The sequence below is a fragment of the Catharus ustulatus genome, chromosome 7, assembly GCF_009819885.2.
Source record: "Catharus ustulatus isolate bCatUst1 chromosome 7, bCatUst1.pri.v2, whole genome shotgun sequence".
Lineage (NCBI taxonomy): Eukaryota > Metazoa > Chordata > Aves > Passeriformes > Turdidae > Catharus > Catharus ustulatus.
Genome location: NC_046227.1, coordinates 12,500,609 through 12,519,481, shown reverse-complemented (window position 1 = coordinate 12,519,481; position 18,873 = coordinate 12,500,609). Strand labels below are relative to the sequence as shown.

Genomic DNA, 18,873 nt, shown 5'->3' with positions numbered 1-18,873 from the left:
CGTCCGCGCCGCGCGGGCCGCCGGGAGCTGGCGGCGCTGCGGGCCCGGTGTGACGACGGCGCCGCGTGCGAGGTAACAGCGCCTCTCGGGAGCCCCGGCCCTGCCCAGCTCTGCCCGGCCCTGCCCGGCCAGCACCATCCCCGCCGTTCCTCCCGCGTGCTCCGAGCCGCTGCGGAGCCGCCGAAAGGCCTCTGTCCCCGTGTACTGTCCCGCCCTGCCGGGCAGCGCCTCCAGGGCTACCGGGAAGTGATCCCGATAGCAGCGGCTTCTCCCCGGCGGGAAAGCGAGCGCCCGCGGGTGTGCTGTGAAGGCGGCTTTCCCGTGGGATGGCAGGCAGGCTGGGACAGGCTGGCGGGCGGGATCTTTCGTTTATAACACCGCTGCCCGCTGTTGAAGATCTGCAGGGACTCTGCAGAGCACTGTCGGGAGACGCGTGTGCCTGGGGAAACTTCCTCTAGGAAAAGACTCTGCTTCCCGGCAGAGCTCTCAGAGCAGCAAGGAGGAAACAAGCGTTGATGTCAAGGCTATCCTTCTACTGCGATATTTGACTGAAATGTAGGAAACCAAATAAGAACCTCTCTACAAATAATTTTCCGGGGATCTTTCACCACGTCTTCTCCCTTCCTGTAAAAGTGCACAGATTTGACAATTGAAACGGTGGGAATTTAAAGTCTGGTAACTAATCCGTAATTTTCAATTGTTTTTACAGATGAGTGATCTTGTGCGGTTCCTCCAGAACTGTTTCCACTGGTAGAATGTCGTCGGATCCCTTACTTTGAGTTGGCGTTTCAAATCCATTCATGAGCTATTAGCAGAAATGAATAATAAAATAAGTTATTTGTTAAATACTGTTAGATGTGTACATAGGTACAGTTCTGTGCTGACTCCCAAGTCTTCAGCCACAACAAGAAAACACATTTTATGGATTGGCAGATACAGGGATCCCTTAGGAAATGTGAACTTTGGGAAATTACTTTTAAATATTTTGCCTTCTCTGCATGGATCATCTCTTCGATCTCTATCTCAAAAGACTGATGTTTGTAGCACAGGTGCAGAGGCTTTGGTGAGGGAGAAAGTTTCCCAGAGCTCCTTGGAAGTTGAAAAGTTGGATGATTCAGGGAGCTTCAAGCGGAAGCATGTAGTGGATCATAATGACCCATTCTTTACCAGTCTCCAGAAGTGCACCTGTCCTTGCGATGCACTGGACTTGGCTTCAGAGGAGGCTGTTTCCATTAAGCACTACACAAACGCTTTAACCATGGCCTGGAGGCTCTTCAAAAACCTGTCAGAAGAGCAGCAGCGCTACGAGAAGCAGCTGATCTTTGAGCACCCTGCGTTCGTCAGGCTGTGCCAGCAGCTGCTGCGCGACGCACGCAGGATGACGCGCGGGGACCTGGTGTTCAGCCTGCACGCCGTAGTGAACCTTGGCGTGCCACAGAACACCCTCCTTGTCCAGACCTTGGTGAGAGTGTGCCAAGTAAGTATGAAAATCCTTCTAAATTTGGGCTGAAATGCCAGTGGGTAATTCTGGGAAACTGTGCAGCATCAAAGAAAGTTGGATTACATCCCTGGTTTAGTCTGATGTTCCATGGAAACAGTTCCCATAGTTCATTTTTGTGTGCTTCTAGTTTCCTTAACTTTTCAAAGCACTACCTGATTTCAGATTAAACAGAGAGGATAAGTCTCAAAAATCATCACCCCTTTCAAATCAACTGAGTTTGATGCGAGACCTTGTTGACTCTGCAGAATTAAAGCTTGTAAATTGACTTTTGAGGGGGAAAAGAAAATGGCAGGTACAGATTGAGAGTGGTCTGTTTCTACTTTCTGAAACTTTTACTCGTTTGAAGTAATCTGATATTGTCAAAACTTTTAACAGGAGAAGCTCAATCAACTTGATAACCGATGTATCTCAGTTTTGGCAACTACTTTAGCAGGGATGGATAAAGACAAGAATGTGAGCGCTCTTCAAGCTGGATTACAGTGAGAAAAATATATCTTTTGTGTGCTCTTCATATTTAAATGTTGTTTGAATGCATGTCTGTTAGAAATCATCAAGGGTATGTCTGCACATAAAAGACATTCTGTGGTTTTAGGATTTAAATGATCACATAAGATAAGAGCTGTGTTAGACAGTGAATTTTGGCACTGTCTTTGTAGTTTCAAGGAGGAGGGCTTCCACTGGTAAAGGGTGCTAGACTGGTCCACAGGGCTCTGTGTTCTGACTGCATCTCCACCAGTGTCGTTTTTTTGTGATGTTGATCAAGTTCCTTTTTCTTCTATATGCAGACAGGAGGTAATGAGACTATCTTCCTTAGGGACCTGTCTGATTTTTCATGAGGAAAAACATTGTTTAACAGCCTGGGAATATTTTTGTACAGTTTAGTAAGTGGAAATTCAGATGAAGACTAGTTGTGTCCAGCAAGTCCCTCTGTGTAATGATTTATCAGAATAATTTCTTTGGCTTTTTTTCTGGGCCCATGCAATTTATGTGTGTAAGCAATCTGCTCACTTCCATGAGATAGACTTTACTGAAGCTATCACAAAACTTGCCATGGATTAGTACTTTTGACCCTGTATCACATTCTGCCTGCTTTGAGAAAGTGAATGTGATACCCAAAACACAGGTTCTCCTGAAAGTGCAGGTACACATTCTTAAAAGTTGGTGGAAACAGGAGTCCCATCTACAGTTTTCTGTCCTGATGTCTGGAGCTCTGCCCCATTTGTAGGGATGAATTTCAGACCAGTGCACTGCCTTGGAAAGTGACACTTCATATTTTTGTAGGTATGTTAAGGGTGGTTCAGACATAACAATTACAATACCACCCACTGAGCCAGAAAAGGATGTGCTAGGAGTGCACCTTCATCTTGTGTGTATGATCTCTGTGTTATCTCCTTCTGTTCAGCCCACAGCACTGTTTGTTTGGTTTTATTCCTCACTTACATCCAGTCGTTGTCTGTGTCTGTTCCTGAGTTTCCTGTGTGTTTCAGAACTTGCCTGCACATTGATGATTTAAACATAAAAAATGTGCAATTTTCTTTTTCTGCAGAAAGGTGTTGATTCCTTGAGGCTTAACAGCGCTCATTTGCACTGTCACATGTGCAGTTTGGTCAGGTGCCCCTGCTGTTAAGTGTATCAGCAACAACATTCATCTATCAGGATTAACATTAAGAAAGCATTTATAATTGTTTCCATGTGTAAAATATCTGTGCTAATGTAGAGTTATGTCAGCATTTCAAAAGAAGGAAGATGGGAGAAGAGCAGGGAATTATGCCTTAAACTTGTGAGGGTACATCAGTGAAGAAGAATGGGGGTACTTACCCATTTCTGCTGAAATGAGGAGAGCTCTTGTGTGTGTTTTTCCATCAGGCTACTAGTGGAGCAGCGGATTTCAAGTATCAGAGATATCTTTGTTCTGCAAAACCTGATGAAATGCCTGGGAAAAGATGCTCCAGTTTTTCTGAAAAAGAAATTAGAGGTAAAGTTAGTTGGAAGCTCTCATTTTTACTCCCACAAAGCCTGTTCTCTTGCATCATTTATAAATTGTGTATGGTTCTTTGCAGACACTGAAAGAAAAAATGTAATAGGAAGGTAACTGTATTTGCTATATGCATCATAGTCCAGCTATATCTGTAGGAAGAACTTTTATTTCAAGGCTGGTAACAAAAGTAATTGAGGCACTAAAACAGCAAAGCCCTCACCTCTTTGGGTTGGCCACATGGTATTTCAAAGAAGTGCTTACAGGCTGTTTCCTGATTCCCTTGCCCAGCCTGTGACTGAAGATGAGGTGACAGAAAATTGTGATGGTGCTATGTCCAGTAACTGTGCAGGGAGTGAGATGCCCGAACTCCCCAAGCTCATGGTCTTGTTTTCCCGTGTATGTGATAGGTCCCCTGGGAAGTACAATGGCGGGGAGCAGGCTGTAGGTTTTATGGCAGGGTGTACTGGGTCCCTTCATTTAAAAACCCTTCTGGAAACCTTTCAAACAGGACCTGCTAGTGTTTTAATCACATAACCGAAGGGCTCTGATGTTAGAGATTTTAATAGCATTCATGAAACATCGTAAAACTGAGAGGAAAATAACATTTGCACTTGTTAACCAAAGGGAGCAATTAATTTTCTGAGCCCACAGCGGCTGTTTTTTTACAGGGCAATTTCTTATCATAGATGCATTTTGTATTTGACCTCTGATATGTATACAGTGAAAATACTATATTTTAAGAGCCAGTATTTGTAGTTTCATTTTTACTGTCATTTTTACTGTCATTTGTAGCAATCGAATGATGACTTTGATAAATGAAATCTCCTTTCTGGCTTCAGAGCTGACCTTCTCTGCCTCAGTCTACGTTTGTAACTGGGTGTCTTTATAAAATACAAGCCAATACTGTACAACAGTACAGTACAACACATACTGTTGAATCACTTTGGAAGCTTACAGCTTTCATGCACTTGCAAAACCATAATTGGACTACTATGAATTTTAAGTTAACTGTGTTTCATTTCTGCAGCTTTCTTAAGAGTTGATAGAAGATGTGTATTCACAGTACAGTAATTTCATGACCATAAGGCGCACCGGACTATAAGGTGCACTTCTGGGTTCGGGGAAAAATTAGTCAAAAGGGTGCGCCTTATAATTGTGAAATTACTGTATTTGAAAGTGACCTTTACTGAGACTTTTTTCTTTTCAAATAACCATATAAAGGCAATTGCTGGAATCTTGTGTAGTGATACATTTCTAGAGCACTTGACCTGTTATAACTGTATATTAAGAAATTGACAGTAGTTATTATATGCTTTTACTGGTTTTTTGCATCTTTTTCTTTTCTTTAAATCTGAACTAAGGACTTTGGGAAAGTTTTGGTGATAATGTCTTCACCAGAAAGCAATGATAATATACCTGAAGAATGAAGGATTTAATAAACTCTGGTTCACTTTAGATGGCAGTTGTGAGAGAAATAGACCATTTGACTTTTCCGAATGCTCTGCGTATGTTTTTGGCTCTTGCTGCAATGAATTATTCTTCCCTTCCAATCCTGAATCCCTGCAGTAAAAAGATCCAGGGTAAGAAAAAAATATGTTAATTAAATTTCCCTTCCTTATACCAAATTCTTCCTAATTATTGTCTCATCTCCTTTTTCTGACTTCCTTTAAAATTCAGGAAACATCTTTGTTTTACAGGATATTATAGTTATGTGGAGCCATTTGACAAGCAGCAGGACAGAAAATTACTGATCAATAATAAAAGCAAATAGCTCTTGTCATCTCTGCCCTTCTTAACATTTATCTGAATTACATGTTTTGCTTTACATTTTTATGTACACAGGATTTAAGAAAAAAGAATTTAATTTTAGCAAGGAAAAGAGATTTCAAATAAAATTTTATAACAAATCTGAATTGGAAATTGACAACTTACAGGATGGATTGGTGGCTTAGTGTGATTAGTTGGTAAACTAAAGGCAAGATAACATTTCTCTGATTACTGGATTTAATTATTGAGTACTGCTTAGTAAATAATTAACCTCATGCTGTAGCCCATAAAAATATTAAATGAAACCTTATACTTTCACCTCTCTCTACTCTATATCTTTAAAATACATTGCTTAAGTATATGTGATCAGTATGTGTTGATTCATGCTTAAAATATGTAAGAATTTGTGTTTCAGAAAGCATTAAGGTAGCAAAATAGCCTTATTAATAGAAATTACCCAGAAGCATTGAGGCTGCTTGCTATCCAGAGGGAGCAGTGACTTTCTTCAGCATTTCTTTAGTGCATGCTGAAAATCAAAAATCCTGGAACAAGAGACATCCTGGGAACACAATCTTCTTACTTATTTTGTTAATTTGTCCCCTTTTGCTGATTATTGTAGCTTGATTCTGGCTCAGTTTGGTTTCTTCTGTCTCTCAGTTTCTTAATGTGTTTTAGCTCAGTTGAGCTTTGCCTATCTAGTCGCAGTTTTCCACAGTTTCTTATCATATTTTCCCCTCCTCCATTCCTTAACCAGACTGTTACTACAATGTCTAATGTCTCCAACCTACAGCTCCCATTGCTTTTTATAATTTGCACTTCTCTGACCTTCTGTTACAGAAAATGTCCAAGATGTTCCATTTCGGCAGTTAATTCTCATTCTGGAAGCTTGTCACACTCTCCAGTACCGTAATGTGAAACTGTTTTCAGCATTAGCAGACTATGTTAATTCTACTGCCTACCTTTGGGACAAAAGACAGGTAAGTTTTAGAGACCAAAAAATTTATAGCAATACTAATAGAGTATTTGCTGCTTCCATCTTACCTTTCTTCATGTTTGTACTTGATCTTTAGAGAACAAATGTTTATGAATACCAATCTGATGAAATGGATAGTTACATTTTTAAAATGCTGTTCTATTTATTGATAAGTAAAGAAACAAAAGTTTTGAAAAATTTGCTTTCATTAAAAATGTATTCTATGAAATCAACAGATAGGATCAACTTCACTGGTTTTCTTGACTTAAAAAACTATCTTTTCTTTTAGATTATCCTTTTTCTCTCTGCCTGTGAGGTACTTGCCTTTCAGCCTACTGAGTTGCTGGATGTTTTTGCTGAGAAGGTGACAGAAGACCCTGATTTCCTTAACTTGAAAAACCTTTTGATTGTTCTTCGGGTGTATTCACGACTCAACCATGTTCCCAGAGTCCAAAAGCATTTGTAGGTTTTCATTTAGAGTGCCTGATAATATGTTACATAGTCATTACAGAGTAATGTATGGCAATAGGATTTAATTTTAATTGTGAAAGAGCTCATAATCCTGTTTCATTCATCTGTAAGGTAAATTGCTGTGTCTTTTCATTTTTTTTCTAAATATGATTTTTTTCTCTAACTAAAAGACTGATGAGGTTCTAGACTGACCAGGCTACTAAATCTGTTGATAGGTGGCTGTATCCTCAAAGTAAGAGTCAAACACTAATGTTAGCTAACACAAAATAATACACAAGATAATAAAGATTTCTAAGTTGTATATTTGTTTGAAATATGCATTTTATGTAGCCTTATTTGTGTACTTAGATACTTTTCTTCTCCTTTTGGAAAAGGTTTTTTGAAACTCTTCATAGCTGCTTGAATAAGTGCCTGCCTCAGATTTCCAGCACAGAACTGCTGAAGGCAGTGTACTCACTTGGCATCTTAGGATATCTTCCCCACCGTGCACTTGATGAGCTGCTACAAAAGGACAGCAAGGATGAACTTAGACTGTCAGGTCAGACCTTACTTTGCCATGTTCTTGTTTTAAATAGGATGTCTGCCTGTGTATGTAATTTGTTGTAATTGTGTTAAAAGATTAGAAATTAAAAAACACAAGCCTGATTAATATTAAATTTGAAGTCCTCAGGACAAAGCTAATGTAGTGATGGTGATCTGGGTGATCTGGGTCTGCACTAGGGAATCAGGCTTGGGCCCCATGGTGGCAACAGTTTAACAATAGGTGTGCACTTAAACTTGGGAAGTCTTAACCTTTGCAAACTAACTTTAGTACCTGGAGTCATGAGTAAAAGTGGGATTTGGAATGCATTGAGTTACAATGACATCCTTGGAATGGTTTGTAGAAGAATTTGGTTTCCACGTTGCAATTTTGTACAGCTAGTAGAGTAGTCAAGTGGAATTTGCTATGCTAGAAAAGACTATAAATGATAATTAAAGGAAAAATTCAGTAGGATAATATATTGTATGTAATATTTTTGATATCCTTTTTCAGATGATCTTAAAGAACAAAACACAGTGATGCTTCACTCTGTGAAAACATGTATGGAACTTGACAGCCCTTCTTTCACAAAGCCTGCATTTGTGCTGACTGAGAGTTTGTCCTCATTAGTACCTCTTAATCTCAGAAAGGCTCAGGAAGCACTGATAGAACTTCTGGGAGATGAGAACATGTTTCGGCAAAATGTTCAGCTGCCGTACAGATATCACATTGGTATGAAGCGATATTACTGTCATAGTATTTTTAATATGGGTTTATGAGCCCCAAAATAATAATGGTAATAAATTTGCATAGGGTGCAAGTAATTAAAAGTTTAACACTTAGAAGATAGATGTCTTTTAACAAATGATGTCATTGATTGCTGAATCTACATTTAATGATGTTTCTGTTCAAGTTTTTAAGTCCATTTACAAAAACTTTTATGATTTCTCTTGTTTACAAAAGTGCTTTGAACATTTTTTCAGATACGAGGAAGCAGATGTTAATTGTACATAAATCCATCCTATGTGGCCACCTTTGAGAGAGTTGACGTATTAGTACCAAATCATGTTAGAAACAAAGCCAAACAGCAACTGCCTTTTTTTCTCGTCTCTTTTGTTCTCTTGTTTCTTCCCTGAAGTTCTGGCTAAGATTTAGGCTCTACTTTCCTTTATGAAATAGGATATGACATCTTTTGGTTTCTCTTACATTTTGATATTGCCTTTTTTTTCTGCCAGCCACCTAGCCTACCAGTTTATCTGTAATAGTAATAATTTTATTCCTAAATATTTCTAATGAGGAATTGGATTGCGGGAAAATCTGAGTAGGCATGACAGACTATGATCAAGAGTAGTTTCTTTAAATTATGATTTCACTCCATAAACTTAAATCTGCAGTTTCCAGAAACAAATCTATTTTTTTCTTGAGATGGGCAAGATGTAACTTTATATTCATTGAAGGGAAGGAAAAGCTATCAGTAATAATTCAATTATTAGAGAACAGCAATTAGAAACAGACCAGTGGTGGTGTCGATTAACTTTTTCAAATGAGCTGTTCTTTTGAAAACAATTGGAATGATTAATGGGTTGAAATTATAACATTGATTTTAACCTCTTATGTAGTTAAATGTTTTGTTGTTTTGTTTTCAGATTTTGAAATCAGAATGGATTCAGACAGGAAGAAAGTGCTCCCCATAGCTGCAACAGATGATCATCCTGATTCACGTGTTCAGAGGTGTCTTTTTTTGACTGCATATTTTTTCTAGCATGCTAGTTTTATTTGCATGTATCCCATCCAGTTACTTCTTTGATTCACTGATTTGAAGAAGCAGAGTAGGTAACTCAGTTGTTATTTGTGCTCACTGAAATGTCCAGAAGTTGCCATGACAGTGCAAAGCAACAATACATCCAGCTTGATACCTTCTTCTAACAGAAGCTAACACTTAACATTTCAGAGAAAGAGGCAGGAAACATCACAGTGATCTGATACTCCTGTAATGAATGCAGATAACAATTTTTATAAAAGTGTTTGTCCAATTAAACATTCAGTTATTCTCTCAAGTCTCAAAAATTTGCATCTCAATGGTACGTTATGGCAGTTAATTCTGCTACTGAAATATAATTTGAATAAAAAGGATCATCATATCCACATTTTAGGTGAATAATTTAATCTTGCGTAGAAGTCTGACCTCTCAGTTACTGGAGCAGGACATATATCATTTAAGTAATGCTTAAGCAGAATTGGGTAATATTTAACATTTATGTGCTGGATCACTGCACAGCAATGTATTTTGTACAGTTTGCTTTTTGATAAAAGGAGAGCTAGTGAATTGTGTAACAGAAATCAGTGTTCCAAGACATTCAGCTTTCCTCACCCTTCAAAATAGGTTTATTAAGGGAGGAAGTGACTGATTATGGATATCATTAGCAAAGGATCAAAGTAAATGCAGAATCTGTCAAATTAATGGAGAACGTTGAATGATCTGTTCATTGTAGGAGAAGTGGAGATCTAAGTGCCTAATTCTGCTGTAGATATTTGGGTAGATGCTGATGCTGATGTGTGAAGCTCATGGAAGAAAAGTCTAAATTACTTAAACCTAAAGAAGGAAGAATGACGTGTATTCGCAAGTGCTAAAGAACATCATTGAATCATTGTCTTTTAAATGATTATTCTGCATTTGTACAGTGAAGTCTTCCCTACTTTCCTTGTTTGCAGGTTGGCTTTGCTGTTTGCTCCTGTGTCTGCCTTCTGTCTGGGTACAACACACCCCCAGGGGAAGCTGGCAATGAAGAGGCGGCATCTAAATAAACTGGGCTATCATGTGATTCTGGTGAGAAGAGCCCTGTTACTGTCTCTGTTTCAGTCCTGTTAGCAGTACAGTGATGAGTGTGTTTGGTAGATCAGGCCTTGTTCTTCAAAGCAGGAAGGTTCGCCAGGAATGGTGGGCTTTGTCCAAAGTGGTAATTGTGTATCATTTCTAGTTAGAGGGTAGTGGGGTTGTCACTAGGGAGAAAAGAGAGGAGAACTCTAGCAAAAGACAAACTACTACTTACCATTATTAATAAAAAAATAGTTGAGGGGGGGAAAAAAAAATCATTCCATGAATTGCTCTGTACCTGAGAAACCTATGTGTCTTTGGCTTATTTCCCTGATTTTTATAGACTCAGGGATTCAAGTGAACTTGTTTTCAGTGAGCAACTTCCTGTGGCCTTCTCATTGCTGAGTGCTTGGTTTGTGGGACAAGGTAGTTTGGACAATAGGAATAATGTACCCTGTCCTTTTACTTTCTTACAGATCCAGAACAAGAAGTTTCAGGAAATGAAAAATGAAAATGCAGTTGAGTTTTTGAAAAGAAAAATTTATTCAGAAGATGATTCCTCTTTTTCTGAAACAACTGTGTAGGATAATAATTAAAATAAACTAAGAGTTTTGGGTCTCCTGAATTTTCTTTTTCTTGTGTAATTACTGTAAGGATTTTAACAGAAGAGATAAATAGTTTTATACACAACTGCCTGCTCCACCGTATTACTGAGGAAGAAAAGTTTGTAAAATGAACGCTGCCTGCTTATAGTGGGAGCTTTCTTTTGTTAAGTGGGAGCAGATTTTCTTTAGTGAAAGGAAATAATTGATCCAAAAAGCACTCAGACATCTATTGCTGTTACAATGTCTTAATTTAATCTGTACTTTGCTTCCCCTCCTGCATGCCATTATTCAAATTTCTCTCTTTTCTTGAGCTGGGCCAGGGAAAAGATGTTTCAAGTGGTGTTGGAACCCGGCCTACAACTAGGCACTTGAAGGATTTCCTCTCATATATATAGTTCTTTATGCCGAACCATATATGGTCAATCAGTAAATAACTTAGCCTAAATGGTATATTAAAAGATCCAGCCATGTGGAAACTTTCTGAAAAAATCAATCTTGCTCAGTTTTCAGAAGTTTAGGCCAGTAATGGTCCTGTTTGCTGTGTGCTTTTTCTTTTGAACCCTTTGCTTCACTGCTTCTGTAATAGAGTTTGATGCTTCTCACTGCAAGGATACAGATCTGCTGTGTCTGTATAAGCTCCGCAGCTTATAAAAGCTATTAGTAGCTCCAAAACTGTTCAGAGAGGTGTTGCAATACTCAGATTTGTTCATTACACCCTGTGATGCATCTCCACTGACCTGTTAGGAGCGGTGCAATTGATTATGTTGGCAGAGCTCTATAACTGCTAAGCAGCTTTGGACCTTTGCTAGGAAGGAGCAGAGAGAACCAATACATCTTTTCTGTTCTTGGTGACATGTAACTGACCAAACACCTTTTGTTCTTCTGGAGATGCTCAGGTTGCTAATAGCTTCTTGTTTCTGAGGTGTGATCAGATCTTCACACAATTTTGCTGTAGCACAGTCACAGGCATGAGGGGAAGCAGGGAAATGGCAATACTTGCTACAGTGACTGTGTGCTACCTAACCGTGGTGCCCTTGCTTCACTTGCTAAGCTACAGGCACTGTGTTCTTTGTCTTTCTGAAGTAGCGTGGACGCATGGCTAAGGTACTACAATATAAAAAATATGATGATATAAAAAAGATATTAACAGTAACCAGATAATGTGGAAAGAAACAATACGCTTAGAAAAATTCACTGCCCAAATTTTTGTGGAACATGTAGATAGAATATAGTGCATATTTATGAAGGAAGCAGTGCAACCAAAGCAGCATGGTCACCTCTGGCATAAAAAGCAGAGAGCTGTTCAGCATTTCAGTCTCTGAAATGCAGCACATGCGGAAAAACAGATTTGAGGCAATTGTGAAACTTAACAGCCAGAGCAGAGGTCATTTGATTGACTTTATGAGAAGTTTGTTATGGTCTCTTTTTTGATCTACTTTAAGGAAGCACTATCTGTGGAGCAGGCTGGCCAGTGCCATTCTGCTGTTCTGGGCTGGACTCAAGGTCCCAGCCTGCACTGGAGGATGTCTGAAATACCCTCTGCTGGAGGGCCAGGAAGCATGCAAAGCTATGTTTGAGGAAGTACTCTGTGCTGTTCAAGCTGGAAATCTGCAAACCAACACTGCCCTGCCAGCCATGGCTCTTGCCTGGGCTGGGGAGCTGCTTCTTCCAGCTGCTCTGAGCTTTTCAGTCAGGTCCTCAGTCACAGGTGTGCAAATTCAGGGACAACACAGGCAGAGATGCCAGCAGCCGGGACAGAACTAACCACCAGTGGGCACAAAGTAGCACAGCATGTTATTAAATTAGCCACTCCTGGAGCTGCTTTGGGACCCCGAGGATGGGGAGAGGTGTTGGAATTTAGGGGCGTTATTTTGGGGGTCCCGTGTGCTGCGGGGGGCGTTCTGACATCCCCTGAGCCCTGCTCCCTCCCCCCTTCCACTTTTTGGATCCCACATTTCAGGGGTGGTTGGGGTGCGCTGGGGGACTCTGGAGGGTCTCTGTGGGTTCTGGGGACGTCGTGCCCGGTGTCCCTCCCTCATGACTCCCTGTCCCCATCCCCAGCTCGGGGGGCTCTGGGGCGCCTCTGTGGATCCGGGGTGGGCTCTGTGGGTTTGGTAGGGCTCTAACCCGGTGTCCTCCCTCTGTGACCTCCCCATCCCCCCAGCTCAGGGGGTTCTGGAGGATCTCTGTGTGTTCGGGGAAGTCGTGCCCGCTGTCCCCCTCCGTGACCCCCCCCATGTCCCTCCCCCGACCCCCCTGTCACCCCCTGACCCCCCTGAGCTCAGGGGGGGCTCCGGGAGGTGCTGGAGCAGCTCCAGCTCTGGGCGCTGTCGGTGATGGACGGGGGGGTGGCACTGGACCAGCGCTGAACAGGGGGGACGTTCTGTTCACCGGTGAGTCTCGGACCCTCGGGAACCCCCCCTGACCCTCCGGGGGTCCCAACTGCCCCCTGCCCTCCCCAGGCCGGGAATTTTTTGTGGGAATCTCACCCTGGACCAACCTGCGAGGGGCTGAGGTCGTGGCTGACACCTTCAGGTTGAGACCCCCGGGGGCGTTTGGGGGGGCTCAGACCCCCTGGGGGAGTTTGGGGGGCTCTGGGTGGGGTTTGGAGGGGATTTCGGAGGGAATTTGGGGGTTCAGACCTGCAGAGGGTTTGGGGGGGATCTTGGGGGAAATTCAGGGGGCTTTGGAGAATTTTGGGGGCAATTTGGGGAGTCTTTGGGGGCGGTTTGGGGGGGCTCTGGGTGGTTCAGACCCCTAATTTTGGGGTTCAAAGCTCTGGGGGGTTTGGGGGAATTTGGGGGGGCTTTGGGGGAAAAATTTGGGGCACTTTGGGAAGAATTTAGGGGCACTTTGGGAGGGCATTGGGGGAAAAATTTGGGGCACTTTGTGGGGAAATTTGGGGAAAATTTGGGGGGGCTTTGGGGAAAATTTTGGGAGGGCTTTGTAAGGGAGTATTTTTTGGGGTTTTTTTGGGGAGGGGGTTTCCTCGGTGATTGCAGCAGTTCCAGGGGGTTTCTGGGGGTCCTGACCCCCCTCCCACACCCCCTCCCCAGGACTTCACGGTGTCCACGGTGCCCGTGGGGGGTGGGGGGCACCTCAAGGGCTTCCTGAGCATGGCTGATCCCCAGACCATCGCCCCTGGCTGCAACCACGGCGCCCAGCGGCCCTCAGGGCGGAGAGGGGCTTCAGGGCAGGGGGGGAAATCCCAATTTGGGGAGGGGGCTCCCGGAATTTGGGGAGGGGTCAGCCAGGAGCTGCTGTAGAGAACCACGGAGCCGCAGATGAAGCGGTTCTTGACCGACAGCTGGGCAGGGGGAGACCCAAGGGGGCCCCAAAAAACTCAATGAGACCCCTGAAGGGGCCCCAAAATTCAGTGAGGCCCCAAAAAACCCAGTGAGACCCCAAAAATCCGGGTGAGAACCCCCCCCAAAAATCTGCTGAGACCCCTAAAACTCTGCTGGGATACTCAAAAACACACTGAGACCCCCAAGCAGCCCCCAAAAACTCAATGAGACCCACAAAACCCACTGGGATCCCCAAAATCCCGGTTGGACCCCTGAACAGCCCCCAAAAAACCCAGTGAGACCCCTAAAAAACCGGGTGGGACCCCCAAAAACACGCTGAGACCTCCGAATTCCCCCCAAAATCCCACTGAGACACCCCCAAAAACCCCCTAAGACTTCCGAACAGCCCCCAAAAACTCACTGAAACCCTCTGAGAACCTCCAAAACCCCCCTGAGCCCCCAACCCCGCACCATGTGCGGGTACTTCTCGGGGTCCATGACGCTGATGTCCATCAATTTGATGTTCAGGTACTGGGGAGAGAGCAAGGGGCGGGTCATAGGGGTCTGAAAACCCCCACTGACCCCCCCTGGGACCCCCCACTCACCTGATCCACCGAGTGCAGCGTCCCACAGATGCTGGGGAGAGACACGGGGGCATTTGAGGAGGGGTCTCAGAGGGGCCCTCACAGAGACCCCGCCTGCCCAGCAATCACCGCACACAGATCCCGACCAATCCCCGGCACTCCCAAAATCCCCCCTGACAATTCCAGACCCAGAGGCTCATTCCCATCCCCACTGTGGGTTGAACCCCTGCACTTACCTGTCAGAGATCAAGGTATTAGAATCCACCTCAGGTGAGAAGAGCTGTTCCACTATCTGGGAAACTCCTGCCATCACTGGGTAGTTGTCTCTTAGCCAGCTACAATAAAGAAAACCAGGCATAGGTGCCTTCTCTCAGTAGCATACAAGCCAAACCCTGATAATTTCACTGCTCACCATCTCCCAAGAATGCCCGGAGCCTCAGGTCACATCCTTCAGCTGCGCTCAGAGGCTGACACTGTCCTAGCAGGGTAGGCCTGGCTTAAGAAGAGACGAGGTGATGTGGCACGGCTGAAACTTGACTGGATCTACACTTGTTCTCCCAAACTCCCGGACTCACCGCAACTGCTGGATCATTGTCTTCCCCCCGACCCCCACCGACGACAGGGCACAGACAGAGCGATCCCCACCCCGGCCACCTCCTTTGTCCATGGGCCATTACCTTTGTCCATGGGCCATGACGAGCTGGGTGCGGCCCAAGGAGCTTTCTTTAGCATGATAATGGGAAGAAATGCTACAGAGAGAAAGAGTAGGGGAACAAAGCCCCCAACCCCCAAAACCAGGGCAGCACCAGAAAACAACGTGGGAAAGGCAAAATGAGCGTGTTTTCTGCCAGAAAATGAGTAATAATATTAATCAGAACTTCTGGAGAAATTTAGGAACATCACTTTCATGTGATAAATACAGGCCATGCCCGTCCTTCCAGCCCAGGTGAAAACAGGAAGGAAAACTACAGCAAAAGCGGAGTCCCTTAGTCCCTTATTTAGATGCATTTCCTAAAGGCTCTGTACTGTACCCTGCCCAGCTCAGGAGCTGGAACTGCTCTCGCAGGACACAGTGTCTGAAGGAACGCTGCAGCTGGGACATTAAAGCCACCAAAAACAATGATAAATAGAAACAGATCCTTACCTGGTTCGATGTCCCAATCTGTGGCTCGTGCTCACGGGGCTTCCCTGCTCCAGCACACAGCCCCCGAGACCTGGGCTAAGACGTTGCCCTACCAAGCAGAAGACAAGGGCTTAACAAAGCTTTGGACACATTCTATCTTTAGAGTAGTTAACAAAACATCCATCAGTGTGGATCTTTAAGAAGGACAGCTTGTACCTAGGCTTGCAATGGACTTATAGGCAGAGTAGTTATAAAAGCATCCCCAGATTCATCAACTGAAAATCAGATTTTCTGACAATTAAAATCAGCTTTAAGCAAAAGAATTGAGTTATATCCATAACTATAAACGAGCAAAGATGCAACGTTTTTTATCCTACAGGCATTTTACAGCTGAGAGTTTCTAACACAGTAGGACAAATACCTTGTAGCTTCAAGAGAACGGAAACAAGCCTTTAATAGCCATGTGGTACAGCTTCTTAAAGCAGCCTGTAGAACATTAAAATATGGCCGTGGCAGTTATTGCTTTTTGCAGCCTTTTTAAAGGACTGAAAGTTATCAGTTTCAGTGAGGCTGATCAGCAGTTGCAGAAATAAGTCTGTGGAATATGAGCAGGAGCTTCTGTTCAAGGTTTGTTATAAAATCAATTATTCAGGTAACATAGGAACCTCTTCACAGCCCAGATACAAACGTGTATTTCCCATTATGGTAAAAATCAATGTACTATGCTGGCAGTGCTGTGTTCTGCAACTGTGTTCTCACACACACTCGGAAACACCTCGACACACACAGACACAGCCGGACACGTGCACACTCAGAAACTCTCAGACACACTGATGCACACTCGGACACTCAGAAACAGACACACATGGACAGAATAAATATAAAAAGTGATATACGGCTCACCCTATATATAATAGGTGACATAAAACATGGCCCCCTATGTAATAAGTGAAATATCACATGTCCCCCATGGAAAAAGTCATAAATCACATGCCCCTCATATAATAAATGAAATAATTAACATCATTAAAAGAATCTAAAGTACTAGAAAATAAAAAAAAACACTACCACGGGGGAAAAGAAAGACCAAAAAACAAACCAAAACCGTACTTTAAAAATCCACCCTATAAGTATCCATGTTCTCTAAAATAAAACTAATAAAAGATACCAAAACAGCCAATCAATCAATCAAACTACAAAAATAAAAATAGCACAAATAAACCTAACTTAACAACACAAAACTAAAATTACTCCTAACTCAATGAACTCGTTATGCCTCAAACCATCAAAACAAAAATACCACTGATATATAAACACAAAATCAAAAGATAAATTTAACCATAAAGAGTATCTCCCAAATTATCCATAACTATAAAACATGTATTACAATCAAACAAACCAAATAAATATAACCCCTATGATATAATAACAAACCAACATAAACATACAATAACATCCCATATATAATGTTCCAATTATATTATTAAAAAAGCCTAATAAATTAGCTATGACATGACCTCAAACCCACCAAAACAACTGCTACATATTCACAATAATAAAAGCTGTCACAAAATAATTAAAAACCCATCCTCCACCTTATGCTACAGCCCATAACACCATCGTAAACCTTATAAACATATCCTTTAAAAACAACACCCCACCAAAAATAACCCAACAGTAAAACACAATTCAAAGAAAACCTTTTCAATACCAAAACTAAGAACTTATCATACACCATGTATAAACAAAACAAAACTATACATTATATTATGGAAAACCATCTTTAAAGCACTACGTTAAAAAAACCCTTTCAAATATTAAAAACTGCATCTAACAAAAGCCGTCTAATAAATTCACAGCCAAAACTCCACCAGCAGAGCCAGTCCTACCCAAAATCCCCATCATACATATCAAAAGTCTATTTTAAAAACCTACTTCAATTCATCCTACCTCAAATACAAAGCCATCCATAAAGTGACCTTCATTCAAACCCAAAATTGCACATAGTCAAAATTACCAAAAAATAAAACAACACACTATATACCACCAAAAAATAAAATACTGAATTAAAACCAAATATAAATACCACTATTTATTAAAGAGAACAGTCACCATCTATACTACTGGAACTAAAACTAAATGTATATATACAATTAAAATGCATTACTTTCGGCATATACCTGATTATATAAAATAATAAAGTGTACTAGAAGGATATTATAATATCCTCTATCATCCTCCAATAAACTCTCTCTCAACTATATAGGCTAACACACACACACACAAAAAAAAAAACCTTAAAAAAAAATCTAGTTTTTACTTCTCTTTCATTAGCTGTTATAGATAATAACCAAATCAAGCCGAATTAAATAAATTGCCTTTACTGCCCGCCCCTCCCGCTCTGGAAGCGGAGGACACAGGGGACCCGCAGCTGTCCCCCACTACTCTCCAAATCTCTATGCAATAATGGATTAATTTTTCTTTAAACTTATTTCTCTAATCGGGACTCCCCTCCCCGTGTTCTGTCATTTAACCCAGCGGGCTGTCCCTTGTTATTTCGGGCAACTTACCTTTTTTTTTTATCTTTTTCGGTTTCTCCGGTGTTTTCCTGGGGTTTGTTCGTTTTCTGTCTTACGCTGATCTGACCTCTATGGCATCAGATCAGCCTGTGTTCTTACTGCCATCCCGGGAAACCCAGTTTTTATACAGATTTTCCTGGCCTGAGGCGAGAGTTCCCTTTGTTTCTACTGAGGAATCTCATATTCAAATAAAACTTTTCTTGGTGGTACCCAGGACAAAAGTCCTTCTTGCGCCTCGAAGAGGGCTGTGTCTGCTCCCTATTCATGTGTAATTTCCTTGGGAGTTCTGTTTTATCACTTATGGGGACCGGCTCTGATATGTTGTATTTGACAAGTCCTTTATCGATGATCTTTCCCGTCTGGTTGTCTCAGGATCATTGAGCTAGGTTTGTTGAGATGCTAATTAAGGCCTTTGTCTATGGCTTCGGGTGTGGGTGGCAGTGGCTGAAAAGTTCTCTTACTTTATTTATTTTATACAACTTTCTTATATATAAACACAAATTATAACAACATATATCACAATCCCTCCCCTTCTATATAACCAAATTAATTTGTGTTCCCTTTTTAATTTTCTTCAGATCTATCACTGCTATTCCATCCCTTCATTGACTCTACTCGATAATTTATGTAAGGGAGATTATTTTTTCCTATTTGTTCTTCAGATTTTGTA

At 42.0% G+C, this 18,873-nt stretch overlaps 1 protein-coding gene across 2 annotated transcripts; it reads left to right on the top strand.

Moving 5' to 3' along the window:
- The first annotated feature begins 11 nt into the window (after nucleotides 1–11).
- On the top strand, nucleotides 12–10,650 carry FASTKD2 (FAST kinase domains 2). Of its 2 annotated transcripts, none has more exons than XM_033065242.1 (12): nucleotides 12–72; nucleotides 710–1,477; nucleotides 1,877–1,980; nucleotides 3,368–3,476; nucleotides 4,936–5,059; nucleotides 6,084–6,223; nucleotides 6,509–6,681; nucleotides 7,065–7,228; nucleotides 7,724–7,942; nucleotides 8,857–8,941; nucleotides 9,923–10,037; nucleotides 10,502–10,650. In XM_033065242.1, exons 2-12 carry the CDS (start codon nucleotides 818–820, stop codon nucleotides 10,607–10,609), a joined length of 2,001 nt encoding a protein of 666 aa, XP_032921133.1. In that variant the 5' UTR covers nucleotides 12–72; nucleotides 710–817; the 3' UTR covers nucleotides 10,610–10,650. The 2 variants fall into 2 exon arrangements, with proteins under 2 accessions (XP_032921133.1, XP_032921134.1); XM_033065243.2 differs by lacking the exon at nucleotides 12–72 and adding an exon at nucleotides 367–555.
- Nucleotides 10,651–18,873: the final 8,223 nt, after the last annotated feature.

What these genes read in the sequence shown, in the direction of transcription:
- FASTKD2 (XM_033065242.1), top strand. Translation starts at nt 818, where the DNA reads ATGAATAATAAAATAAGTTATTTGTTAAATACTGTTAGATGTGTACAT. An exon ending in CTGCAGTAAAAAGATCCAGG is followed by an intron (nt 5,060 to 6,083) that starts GTAAGAAAAAAA and finishes CTTCTGTTACAG; the next exon opens with AAAATGTCCAAGATGTTCCA. An exon ending in CCTGATTCACGTGTTCAGAG is followed by an intron (nt 8,942 to 9,922) that starts GTGTCTTTTTTT and finishes CCTTGTTTGCAG; the next exon opens with GTTGGCTTTGCTGTTTGCTC.